At 39.9% G+C, this 14,408-nt stretch overlaps 1 protein-coding gene across 1 annotated transcript; it reads right to left on the bottom strand.

Annotated features, from left to right (window-relative positions):
* Positions 1–11,964: 11,964 nt before the first annotated feature.
* On the bottom strand, positions 11,965–13,095 carry IKZF1 (IKAROS family zinc finger 1 (Ikaros); the record flags this gene model as incomplete). Its single annotated transcript, XM_008936397.1, has 1 exon — positions 11,965–13,095. A coding segment is annotated over one exon (707 nt), but the record flags the coding sequence as incomplete, so codon positions are not given.
* Positions 13,096–14,408: the final 1,313 nt, after the last annotated feature.

Raw genomic sequence — 14,408 nt, 5'->3', positions numbered from 1 at the left:
AGGAAAAATTATGTGATGGGATATATCAGCCAAATAAGCTCAAATGCTTTTGCTAAATGTGCATTTAGGACAGGCTGAACAAGATTAAAAGGTGCCTTGCTTAGTCTAGCCTGTATAAAGTTTAGAAAATTATGGAGAAAAAAAAATACCTGCAACCAATCCACTCCATTTCTGGTAGGAGCAGTCTTTTCAAGGGAAGGTTAACACTTATGTAGTATTAACTTGCTCTTTTTTATAGCCTGCCACCAGATGGAGATCTTTTCCCGAAGAAGTCCACACAAGTTCTGAAAGAAAGCCCTAGGGTAGTCAAAGTTACGTTTTCCTGTTTTGTTACCTAAAATCATCCAGTATTACTGACTTGTTACTGGCATTTTAGTAAGGATTATTGTTGATATGTTGGGTGAAAATCAGCCTGGCATCTCTAGAACTCCCTACTTAACAAATACAGGGTTTTTAAAGATTAATTCTACCTCGTGTTTCAGGCTGTAATATTACACTGGGGCTGGGAAAAGAGGTGAAAAATCCCAATACATTGCATTTTTGTTGAAATGAATCCTCAATCTCCTTGACTGAGTTGTCTGTGCAGCATACGACATGCCCTGCTGTGGTCAGTCAGTCTTGTAGACAGTTTTTGTGACTGAAGAAACCACTGAGCTAATTTCTCTGGAGAAGGATTCTCCGGAGTGCTGAAGCCTTCAGCCCTTTGAGGACATTTCATGTGAAAATCACCAATGCCATCCATGATCAGTGACCAAGTATATTACAAACCCATGTATTTAGATACAGGTGGCAAATATTGCTCTGTATTCCTAAATCCTACAGTTTCACACTTCCCTGCTTTGTGGGTCAGATGCTTTGCAGCCAATTTACATCAGTTCCTGGCACTGTTTTTAAAGGAAACAAGGGGGAACAGCACGAAGTCTCGCTTTCTGCCAACAACAGGAAGCATACACTCTTTGAGTGAGGCAGCTTGTTTCAGCCATGCCATTTGTTGAACCAACAAATTATCGCACTACAGATTAGGTCTTCAACATGGTAGCACCGGCTGGCAAATCCCTGGAAAAGTGACAGGGCAGAGCAGCAGCATGGATGTTCTGAGGGAAAGCCCTGTGCTGCTGCAATTCCCTCCTTCAAAGAGAACATTTGCTTTAAAGGCTGATGTACTTGAGGGAAGAGACAGGAAATGGAGATAACATCTCTCTTGTTCTGTCCTAAGGGTCTGAACATGCTGCTACTGAAATCTTGCGAGGGGTGACTGCTGGAAGAGTCTTCTGCTAGTGCCATGTAACATAGCTGTCCTGTCTATCAGGCAGGGAGAGGTGCACTCCTGGATCCTGTATTTAATACTTGTGTCTGAAACCGGCTAAAGTCCTCTGTGGGATCCAGGAACATATTATGTAGTTTTTCAAGACTTCTATATGTCAATCCAAAATCCCTATTTTATTTTTTTCTCATACGGCACTAAAATTGAAATTAATACAAGGCTACCCTTAAAAATAATTTCTAAATCCCTTCTCTGAAATATACATATTTGCAGGACCTGTTTCCAGGCCCACTTTTTTGTATGCCAATTGTATATGGCATTTGTACCATTCCTATTCTTTTTTCTTATCCCTGCAATAAAGTTTTTTTAGAAAGCTAACTGCAAAAGCCAGTGTTTTTACATATACCTTCATTCTTTTGATTCAGAGGAAGGCTTAATCTAAAGAAGCCAAGAATGAGCAAAGAGTAATTTTGTGGGGGGAAAAAAAAAATAGTTTTTTGTATTTTACTGCACCCTCTCCCCCAATTTTTTTTATATTGTGCAAGTTTAGTTTCTCCTCTCCTCTGCCGCCAGACTTCTGTGCGTTTGTTTCTTTTAGGTGCTTCTTTTCTAACTATACACTAGCAAACTGGCCAAGATGCACTGTGGGGTGGGGGTACATACCTCCTTCATGAGGAAACCTTGTGAATGTCCCTGTGGCGGTTGTCTGATGGCTGGGGGCCAGGGCTGGGGTCCTGCCTGCTTTCCTCCCGCATATCCTGTGCCCTTGCTGCAACTCCGACACTCCAGGAGCTGGCGGGCTCCAGCTGGATGTGTCCCAGGCTGAGGGTGCCGGGCGTGCATACTCTGGGGAAGGGCTTTGACTGACATGCTGTCAGGAGGCAGTTGTGATGGGAGAACTTAGAAAGGAAGGCCCTGCTAGCCTACCTGTGACAAAGCATGCGTTCTACTTTTACGGAGAAAAAGCACCAGGGGTGACCTCAGAAAACACTGAGAAAGACGGGCTGTGTAACTTCCCGTCTTGGCGCGGTGTGGAACAGTGGAGGCCTTTCGGAGAGGCTCTGCTGAGAGCTGCTGAGTGGCACCATCCTGCCTCTCCTCACCGCCCCAGCGACTTTACCTCGCTTAGTATTAGTGTAGCCCATGGTCTGAGAAAAAGTAAGGGTTTGATATAATTACAATAGTCATAATATAAAACTATGGAAGTGGCCAGAGGTGAAGCAGCAAAAGTACACAGCACAGTAAGATATGGAAAGGATGGGGTTTTGAGTTGAATATTTCTCTAATTACAAAGGAAATTAGGCAAGCAGTTTATATAGGAGAAGCAGAACCAAAAGGAAAGCTTTTAGCTTTCCCCTCTGCACGTACTGTTTCTCCAGAGAAGCTGTGGTGATCCTGCAAAATTTGACAAGGAGGGTGTAACAAGTCCTTCCCTATTTTCTGGAAATCCCGCCCTCTTTCCACAGCTTATCTGAAGTTTCTATTTTGCACGTTGGTATTTGTGCAAAGTTTCCCATGAGCCTTCTGTTTTTTTTTTTTCTGTAAATTAGCTTGCTAACTAAGACCATCATAGAATTCTTTTTCTTTGGAGCATAATCTTTTCACATGGCTATTGCTCTGTTCATTTGATGTTTGTCTGCTTAGTTTTTCCTGAGATGGTTGGGAGAGTAAACAGAGTGATTTTGCATTGTGTTCTTAAGGCTTGGAAAAGCATCCAAATTTGTGAAATCGGTTGACTACCATAAAACCCATAAAACTGTTATCTGAGCAGCTCATTATGTGTCCATAGGTAAACAGAGGGCCCACAGTGCTGTACATCAGAGGACCCCTCTACCAGTATCTTCTTCTGTTTTACCTTTGCATTTTTTAAAGAGATTTGCAAGGCAAAAGCTGTCTAACTCCAGCAACTGATCATGGAAAGGATTATGTATCTTTATATGTGTGGTCAAAATATTCTGTAAATTTAGGTAACATAGGATGTTTTCAGTAACAAATAAATGGAAGGAAAGCTGGCAACTGTTGGTTAAAAATATAAACTATGGAGTATTTTGAACGAGACACACATATAGTGTATACACATTTAGTACACACACTTTGATATAATCTAAAGCCTGAATTCTTAGACCTGTAACATTTTTACAGCCCTTAGGAGTTAGTGGAAGGGTCTGCAAATACGAATTCTTTATTGCCTACTGAAATGGAACCCTAGTCTGGGGCTGGAGAATAAGCAACTGTTGGAAGACCTGACTACCAATTCTGATTTTGAGAAAAACTCATTGCATGATCTTGCATAAAGAATTTAGAGGTTTTGTGCTACAGTGTCCCTTTCAGGGAAGGGGAAAGGATGTAATAGTTTCACAGTAGTGCTGCTGTTTACCAGCTTTTCAGAAATTGTGTATTGGATTTTGGAAACTATAGAATAAATTCAAATATAACAGGATTAGTCAATACTCCTTTTGGTGTCATAGTAATTTCTGCTTGCTGTAATCTTACCCTGGCCCCAGTCAACAGAGCTACACATTTTCTGTATAGGAAACAAAAATAGATACTCTCCAGAACTGTGATATTATTCTCCAGACTGGGTTATTAAGAGAAGGAAAGTTTGTTTGTTTGTTTGTTTGTTTGTTTTTTCCACATCAACAACATGGAAGTAATTGTTAAAAAGGATTTACACTATGTCATTCTCTGCTTTGTCAGGTATTGAAAAATGGAAGTATGCATGTAGAGTGAGAACACCTGCATTGGTTATCTGGATTTGGCAGGGGAAGAAATTGCTAGAATCCAAATAAAAAAGTTTTACTTCAATTCAAGGCTAATCAAGAGAAGAGGGCAATTCTTCCATGGTACAATAAATAAATAAATAATAATAAGAAAAAGCGTGCAAATATTAGGAATGGTAGAATTTTTTTTTTTTTCCTAAAATGTACTGATTTGGGCTTTTCTTATTTCGGTGGTAATAACCCTTATGGTAGAGAGTAATTTTTTCATTGCTGAACTTGCTGTGTTAATTTTTCCACCCAGTCTTATCCCACCCTTCATTTGCCTTTTGGTCTTCACATCACTTCTGGTACATTTGCCCCTACCTTCGATGACCAAATTAGGATTCAGCTATCAAGAACTATTTAACAAAACTCAGGCGGATGTCTGTAGTCTCCTTCTTCTGGTTTGGGCTTTGGAATTCTGTTGAAAATACTTAATTTTAGACTTCTTAGTCTGCTAATACATAGATTTCATTGTCTTCCTAAAATCACACTAGCTTTTTTTTCTTACGTATTTTGACTCTTCCTGCTGGCCAGAATCCAGTCTCTGACCAGAATCCAGTCTTTGCTTAAAGCACAGTTAAATGCAATGTAGTTGTGACTTTGGGAGAAGCTGCATGCTGTATGTGCATGAACTGCAAGGGTCTGTTAGTGCTGTGTGGTCTTCAGCAGCTTGATTATTTTGACTTATTCAGGTTTACACTCGTTACCGCAGTAGAAATTCTCCTGTTGGGTGCTATTGTAATATCAGTGTTAGACCTTATAAAACTGATTTATCTCAGCCAGCTTGCAGTTACAAAGGGACAGCAAGACAGATGTTTCCAAAGCAGAAGTAATCGTTCTGATTTGTACCAATATTTAATGAGTCAAAAAAACCCCAGCATACATATGTGTGTGTGTGTGTTGAATGCATTTCCCATGTGCATTTGCTAGACTATGCAAATAAAATACTATATATATTATTAGTCTAGAACTGAGTGACTGGATGCAATGCAAAAATAAAGAGTTTGTGAATGTTTTAGAGTCAGGCTTCTGAGGTAGGGAGATAAGTTGTGCTGTGCAAAAAAAAAGTACCAAAATTCATATGACAATGCTTTTGTCAGTGCCCAAAAGTATGGTTTTGGTAAATATTTACTCCGTCTTATTTTTCTCCAACACAATGAAGAGTGAGCTTATATTCTCTCCAATGGCTATTCATGGGATTCTCCCTAAGATGATAAAGGTAATTTTTTGTACAGCACATCTATCAGTGAGACAAAACCAGAGTGTTCGAATCCAGATTTGAACATCTCTTAATGTTAAGAGCCCTTTAGATCTCTCTTTTAATTTATACAATGCATTAAGGCTGCAGTATATTTAGTCCTTGCCAATGCAGTGGGAACACTATAAAGTAAAAGCTGTAATCAAACAGATGTTACTCTGCCCTTTGAAACAAAATAGGGAGGAATAGAAAAAAAAGAAACCTGGCCTTTACTTGTAGTACATCATATCTACATGTTAAACTGCCCCCTCAATATTCATGTTATCTTCCCAGTTTTTTTTGTGGAGTATTTTTGCTCAGTGCTGGCAGGCACAAAGGCTGCGGTGGGGTGGTGAGGCTTTGCTGTCGGAGGCTCCTCAGCCCCACAGGGGTGCTGAGCTCCTCCAGGGCACTCGCCTCTGCTCTGGATAGTAAGGAGCTTACAAAGGACATTAGCCCAGGCTGGTAGTGTACTTGTATCCAGGCTCTACGAATTTTGGTGTATGCAAATACAGGTTATTATCTCAGACTTGATTTAGCTGGTTGTTCATAGGATGACGTGAAGTTTATGGAGTTGAAATTAGTCACTAAAATTTCAACTGACTGAACAGGGATCAGAGTTTTGGCCCCCAAATCTTCAGCGGGGACCCGCAGCTTCATCCTGACCTGCATCACAGGTTTCTCTAGAAGAGCAACCTCAGGCAAAGAGTATGTTCAAAATTAAAATTTAATCTGGTTGAACACGGAGTGGGAAAGAAGAAGTGAAAACTGTCAACTGTGCCCAGATCCATTCAGGTCACTTCTAGGGACAGTTTTGATACCAAATTATCCTTGTTATGCAAATTTCCTCACCAACCGGCTGGTTCCCAGTTATGCATGGGGAGAAGCGGTGGCCACATCTGCTTCCCGTTTTGCCGTTTCAGAGACGAGCCATCTGTTTGGCCTCATCCCGAACAGCCTGCTTGGTGCTGATTAACTTCCTCACCCTGTCACCCCAGGCTCACTGTCTGCTGCAAGGTGTAGATTTTTTTTCTTCTTTCTCTTTTTTTTTTTTTTTTCTTCTCTAACTGCTTATAAACCAGAACCTTCACTTCTCTCCCAAGGGACAGGAAGGCGTTGGTTTGTGTGATTTGCAGCCACCAGCAGTGACAGCAACAGCAGCAGCTGCTCTATCACTCACATGTTTCATATGTGTGGTTGGGACAGATAAAACCAGGAATTCTTCCATGTCCTAGGGCAGGCTTCAAGGGAGTGAGACCTTACCTTATATTGAAAAATAAAAAAGTTGTAGTGCTAAATGCAGAAAAAGTCTTGCTGCAGTTAACAAAGATCTATTCAGTTAACAAGAGTGGGGTTTCAGCCATGCTTGCTCTGTCTTCTTTTTGTTTAAATGAGATGAACTCCTGCTGTCTGAAGCCTGCTGTTGGTTTTCTCACTCCTGCCTATCCCATTTTCAGTGAAACTCGGCAAATTGTTGGCCCTCCTGTTTTCTGAATATCCATCTTCTGGCTATTGTGGCAAAATATCAGAAGTGCTTCATGTCTGCTGCTGCCAGTGACCTGAAGAAAAAATGCATGTTCAGCAGTCCTGAAAATTCAAAGTCTGCATAGACAAAGAAAAGATGCATCAAAAATTAAAACTCAGAAACTGGGATAATGGCTCTCCTATTAAGATAAAGGCTTCTGTTGCCTTTCATAGGCAACGTCTGATGATTTTTTGTCTTTCATGATGCATTTGGTTCAGAATTTGTTCGCATACACCATATTTCTTCCAGACAAGAAGCTGACCATGCTTCATGATGGTGGATAAAACCTGGGTGGCCCCTAGCAGGGAAGGATGCCCTGGAGCTCTGACCCATGAGGCAGTCAGTCAGGAACAGTTGTTTTTATTTTCAGCAATCAAACATTTTTTTTCTCCATTTGCAACATTTTCAGCCTTAAAATTGTCGCTACAGCTTGAAGCTTTCAGTGAAAGCTTCTCCTTTATTTTTGACCGTCTCACAAGCTGACAAAACCAGTGCAATATCCTGGTAATGTCAGGAGCATTTCTAACCCCTTTTCCCCAAATAAAATGTTGAGTGATTCCTCCCCACCTCTGGAAAGAAAAAAAAAAGGAAATTGTTACATTATCAGAATCTGCACGCCCCAGACCTGGCTCCAAGTTCTCATTTTGATATCTACTAAAACAATCTTGTGTATTTTAGTCTGTTTCTTGATTTCAAAAACTGAGTAGAAAACATTGGTTGCTGAGCACAATCTCAATACTGTTTTGGTGCTTAGATGTTTCTGTATGGGCTGGGAAGCCTGTTTGGGGACTTGAGGCTGAAAGTACTCATCCCTGGTACTCCTATGTTTGTGTCTGCATAACAATTTGTATCTTGGCACCTACCACAATTTCTGATATAATTTTAGGAAGAAATGTAAATATGGTGATCTTAAGAAATAAATGTAATAGATATCCAGAAGAGAATTTTAGGGACACAAACTTGCATTTAAATACATTGATGTCTCTACTTCAGTCATACATTTAATAACATTGATTGAGAATATTGTGTTTAGTCAATTTAAAAAAAATATTATTATTTAACAGACAATATTCACCTTGCAGAAGAGTCATCTGCTGAAAGAGAAATCTGTAGTGCATTTCATTTACTGAGAACTAGCTATGATGGTGAATGAAAGAATTAGGGCATTAAAGGGTTTCTTCTTATAGAAAAATAGCTGTAGTTTATGATGAAACTGTATCACAGTAACTTGAAAATTTAGCTTTTGGGAACCTGTAAAAGAATTTATTGCAATACTGCTAGTGTTTTGGGTTTGTTTTTTGTTTGTTTGTTTGTTTGTTTGTTTGTTTTTAATTATTATTATTATTCTCATTTTGTTCATAATAATACAGTTTAACAAATGGAAAGATTTCTGAAATTTTACAAATGGTGCTTTTTCTAAACAAACAATTATGCTTGTTTGCATTAAATATGTGATGTGAAATTTACTGTGCTGGGATCTGAAGAAAACTGGGACACCTGCAGAGAAATCGCCTTTGTTATGGCAAGTAGTAGAAATAATTTCTGTGTTTTATTTTGAATTACCATGACTCCACATGCAGAAGTAATTGTGTGCTGTAATGACTTTGGCTGGCTGGTGGGAGGGAGGGTGAGAGGAGAGGCCTGAAAAAGGAAGAAACCTTCTCCAAGTCAGCTGCTCGCAAGAGCTGTGTGAGTTTTGTGGCCAGGGTTGCTCTGTATAGGAGATGGCCAATTTAGGGCTTGATCTTCAGCTGGAGCTGGCTTAGCAAGGCTGCTTCACAGAGCTGGTGAGTGGAGGGTGACTGACACAACATGACTTTTTTTGGCCAGAGTCAAGGACGAACTCGCCATGATGCGGGTTGTAGGTGTAGCAGCAGAGTTTGAGGCCATGCATGATACTGAACTGCCCACAGAGCTGTCTATCTGCATCTCACCAGGCATTGTCCTCTCACACACACACAGTCACCACCCCGCCATGCACAGAGGGCCTCCAGCTGTACCAAACAGCTTCTTCACCCACTAGGACAGTGACAGAAATGTTCTAGGGTTTCGTTTGGGTCTTTTACCATGTTCTCTTGTCTTAAAAGATACATCTTACTTTGCAGCCATAATTTAACAACATTTCAAATTTTTATGAAATTTGCTTCCTTTTGCAAATACAAAGTTTTCAAAGAAAATCAAGATACCATAAAAAGAAACATGTAAATACAACTTTTCTATTACAAAAGGCAGTGTCTGTGGAAGGGCCTAAAAGCAGTTCTTTTTCACTTTTTAAAAACAAATGCATACTTAAAGCCATTTTGATGTACACACATAAACCATCCTATTTTCATGCCATCATTGCATATTTTTATAAATACAATTATTGAACACTTTTTCTAAGCAAATTGAACATAATCTTGTGCAAAAAGAAAAAAAAATACAAAAAAAAAGCAAACCTAAAAAAATACCCTTTGTGAACAGGAACTGTTTGCTCCTGTCCTGACTATGCCCTCTGATACACTGTGTCTTAATATACTTACACTACTGCACTGTTTAATATACAACATCAATATATTCTGTTATAGTACAAAGAAGAAAACTCCAGATCTGAAACAGACCCACTGTCATCGACAGTGCTTCATCATATCATATGAATCATTTTAGAGACAGATATACACTTATGTATATAAAATATGAACGACACACTAAACCACAGATAGGGCATGTGCATGTTGAGACGAAATGTGATGTCAAAACTCATACCTGCGTGTGTGCACAGAGATGTTGCTGAGGCAATGAACCTGCCCACTGAACAGAAATGGCATTTAAAAGCAAAGTTCAAGGTAGACTTAAACTCCACTGGAGCTATGCTTTTTTATACAGTTAATGAACATGGCTTTATTTATGCTGAATTTTCATAAAAGCAAAGGAACAAAAGCACCTGAGTAAGCTTCTGTCCCTGCTCCCCTTTATAGTTTAGGGTGTCTTAAAATGAAGAGTTAAAAAAAAGTTATGGCATGGGGTAAGAAGAGCTGAACATATCCCTGCCAGCTACACAAAAAATGAACTCATTTCAACTTAATTAAAAAAACAAAAATATTCATCGCCATAAGCTCCCTCCTTTAAGGTCTTCTTCAGGTCATTCCTACACGAAATACTTGTTAATATCTTGTTGCCAGGTATGGTCTTCTCAATGCTGAATGTGTCACAGGCATTGATGAATAAACCACAGCTGGGCCAATGAAAGTGGCCAATGATTCTTGTGCGCACCCCCTGCCAGTCTCAGGCTGGAGAGGACAGGCGATAGCATCTCCTAAGGTCACCGAGTTATACTATGGGAGTAGAAGGGATCACCTTTGGGCCTGTAGCTTACACTCCTCATTTTTAGAGGGGTCATTTGCCATCCTGCATGTACCAGCCTGCCCAACATGTACTAGTCACTTGATTTCACTGTGTGGGTATGTGGGCTCTGTGGCCATTCACACAACATTCACATCTGGTGACAGAGCTACTGACCACACGTGCACTTCAATGTAAAACCAACTCTGTGTCCATGTGTCATTCCCAGTGTCTTGCAGCTGACATGAAAGGCTAAAACATGAGATAGTAAAAGCATATATTTGTAGCTAATTATTTCATCATTATCGCGCCTCTAACTTCAGTGTTGTTGTTCCCAACTTACACCTGCAAAAGTGAAAGCAGAAGAAGGAACCCTGTGTGCCTATAATAGTATGTACATACAGGACATGCCTGTCAAGTATAGCTGCTCATATCAGGCCAAACTGGCCTAGGAACAAGCATTCATGGTTCAACAGATTCTCCTTTATAATAAATCTATGGGCTTGCATGCACTTGTGAATAGAGAACATGTAACTGCATGACAAGACTGCTAGTCTTGCTGGTTATGTGACTGTTTATTGCAGAATATCTATTTATTATGCAGATTGGAAGTAATAACGCATTGTTAATAAGATGGGTTATTTTTATGAATGCTCCCCAGGAAGTATTGCAGCACTGATGACAGTTGCAAAAATGTATTTTTTTTCCTAATCTTGAAGTACGAGGGTGTTTAGGGAGAGGAATGAACTAATTGGAAGAGGAAGTATAAGCTTTAAAAGAAAGTGGTGGTTTTGTTTTTTTTTTTTTGGTGTGTATTTTTATTTTTATTATTATTATTTTATATTGGCTTTGTTTGGGGTTAAAATCTATTTGTTATACAAGGTTTTACTCTAATGAAGTTATATCTGCAGCAGAACCCACAATGGAGAAAGCTCTTGGTGGACTTCACTGCACTCTGCAAAAGTCTCTGGTCTTCATGGAGCAAAACACCATTTTTCTTTAACCTTAAGGTTAATGCCACTGAAGTAAAAGTAACTTAAAACACATGGTGAAATGATTTGTTGTACAGGAAGTTAGGGTTCTCAGCACCTTTGTGGGGCTTGGTGTCTCATGAAACAGAAAGGGTCAGGAAAACAGAAAGAGGCTACAAATTTTGACTGCTAGGCTAAATTCAGCTCAGTGCTTTAAAAATAATTGTTTTAAACACTTATGAGTAGAGACAAAAAAATCTACAAGACAGCATCTTCTGTGCAGGCAAAATAGGATTTTTTTTTTTCATGTGTGAGAGGGACATTGGTTTATATATAAACACGTAGTTTAAATAGATGAAAAACGTGCATAAGGAGACTTACCTTCCCCACATGTATTTCTAACTAGAGTTTTTATCGACTGCACATCATACTTTTCTAAGAAGCCAAAACTTTCAAGAAAAATAAAGAAAAATTAAATACATTGTAACTTGGTTATGCAGAGAGAGAGGAGGGTTTGCTTAAGTAAAAGTGGTATTTTATTGGGTAGGGAGAGGAAACATTTATTCAAAGAAGAACAAACAATATCCTTCTTCTACATATTAAATCAAATTGGTCTTTCACAGAGTATATTGCAAGGGTGTTTCTCCTGTCTTTTGCATGCCTGCTCACCTGCCTGGTGACACAAACAGCTCATGCTGTGATGTCGATGCCAGCATCACCCTTGCAGGTGGGAAACAGTCTTACCGCCAAAGCAACTCAGCACCCTCTGGCTGGGGGTCTCGTCCCACCCCAGTTGTCTGTGAATTTATCTGATATGGGCCCCTCCATCTCTAGTTGTGTTTAATCTTCCAAAAAGAGTCAAGTAATACCAGGAGGTCAAAACCAAATACATCTGGTGTAAGAGCCCTGTGTTCAGGGAGCTGAGAGAAAGCTTTACCACGTCTCCCTGTTGCATCCTTGTCCGTGTGGTGCATCCTGCGCATGGTTAACAGTTTTGACAAAGGAGGTTTACAAGAAGCATCAGTTAAGGGAAGGGCTTTCACTTACGTGACTATAAAATCTCCTACTTACATTACTAAAGGTTTTTGGTGATCAAACATTTTCGGTAAAAACTTCAGTACTCATTTTAGAAAACGAGTTGCAATGCATGCTACTAAAATGAAAAATCTTTTCTTGTGGGAGAAGATAACTGAACTTTTGGTTCTCTTGTTACTTTTACTGTCCAGCTGACTTGTGCTTTCTTGCTGTCGTGGCTCATGCAGCTCCAGTAACAGCAGCTGTTGCAGAGGGGTCTGTGCCCAAGGAGCTTTAACTCATGTGGAAACGGTGCTCCCCTCGAGTTATGTGAGAAGAGAATTCGTACCTGTCCTGGCTGTGGTAGCCACACATGTTGCATTCAAAAGGATCACGGAACCCATGGCAGCCCATATGGATCGTATACATCACATGATCCAAGAAAAGGACTCGACAGTGTTCGCACTTGTAAACTTTCACTTGCTCCCCATTGCTGCTGATCACTTTGAAAGCATCCTGGGAATTGTCAGTACCTGCCCTCAGGACATCATATTGCCTGTTTTCTTCTTTTATAGAGATGCCATTTCTAGCATGAGGTCCTATGTGGTTTGTCAGGTAGATTAAACCACTGCGTTCGTCGTTATTACTCTCTGTATCTGTTGAGTCTTGGCAGCTGTTGCTGGGAGAGGCATCTCTTTCGGAGGAGACAGATTTGGCTTTGGAAAGCAGCAACAAGTTTTCCACTGCGCTGTCCTGAGCTGTGTGGTTGGAGCGAGCCTGACTGTCCCCAAGAGATTTGTGGAGCTGATACATGGGGCTAATGACAGGCACCACCTCAGAACCACCTGGTGGTGTCTGGACCAGGGGTCGCAAGGACTCTGCCCCCAGGTAACTGATGGCATTATTAATGGCCTGGTCTATCACGTGAGTCTGCATTATCTCATTCTCCTTCTCATAATTGGTGGTGGCATCGTATGGAAGATCAGGCAGACATTTCTCACCTGTGGTGGAAAACAGTCAACAGTTAGAGGGTCGATTTTTACATAACTAAGGAACATCATGGATTAATAAAACAGAAACATGGAAGAAAAGAGTTGATCAAATCCACCTTTGAAATTCACCTGAGGTATTCATAATTCTCTAATATAGCTCATCAGAAAAAATGGTTGGCTGGTGGGGATTTTTTAACCTGCAAATTAATTTGAGGTCTTTGGAAAAGCAAAAAGAAGAAAAGAGATTCTGGAAATTATATGTGGACTCACGGGAGCTAGAGATTGAGTGCTTCATCCTCTCTTTCTCCTTTCTAACTGGACTCCTTCATCTGCCTCCTACACCGAGCTGAGGCATATGCCTTTGTGGTTAGTGAAGACAGTGCACCAGTACAGTTATAGTGACCCTGGCCTTTGTGCTTCAGAGCATGAAGCACATTTATCAATATTTTTCCCTGAAATATTACAATTTTAGACTGGAAAGTCTATATTTTAGTTCTAGACCTTCGGTTTCTTACAAGTAACCCACATTGGCAATGTGGTCATACGGTGTTTCAGAGAAAAAATCAACAAAAACTTAAGTTTTCATATTGTGTCCCCCGCTCTTGTTTTCTAAATAAGCCATGTTAGATACACTACCAGAAGCTATTCAGGTTTCTAGAAATTTTGTGTCAAATTGTTGTCATCTACAGGAGCAGCCAAGAACCGTGGGAAAAATTTAAGGGTATTTGTAGCTGGAATATATTTTCCTATAAGGTAAAAAAGCCCTATACAGAGAAAGAATACCTGTTACTTGTAACTTCAACTTTGATTTGGGAGGCCAAAAGTAAGGGGTGGACTTTTTTTTTTTTTTTTTTTTTTAAATCAGACTGCACTAATGTATCTGTAGCTGGATATCGTAGTGTTGAACACTGGGTTTCACTACAAATTCTCAAAATTCCTGGACAGATAGGACTAAGCAAGGTAAAAGTTAGGAGCAGAAGAAACTATTTAAATGCACAGATGCTGACTTTTTGAACCTGAACAGTCTTCTCAAACAGTGTAAACCGTCAACATTAGTATCAGGCCCCTAACAGATTTGTGCAAATACAAAGGAGTGAAAAATTCTCACAGGTTCCCAATGGAACTACGGTTACTGGACTACCAATAACACATTGTTTACAGTCCAGATGGACTTTTTAGGTCTGCAGATCTTGGGAAATTCACTGAATGCCGCAGACATATCTATGAGGTGCTGTCACCATTTCCTAGTCAATTTGCTGGTAGGCTTTGGAAAGTCCTATTTGTCTAAAAGATATACTAATAATACCAATGGAAAATTTACC

This window comes from Merops nubicus, unplaced genomic scaffold (assembly GCF_000691845.1).
Source record: "Merops nubicus isolate BGI_N331 unplaced genomic scaffold, ASM69184v1 scaffold48952, whole genome shotgun sequence".
Classification (NCBI taxonomy): Eukaryota; Metazoa; Chordata; class Aves; order Coraciiformes; family Meropidae; genus Merops; species Merops nubicus.
The sequence above is the reverse complement of the archived record's forward strand: the minus strand, read 5'-3'. Positions and strand labels throughout refer to the sequence as shown.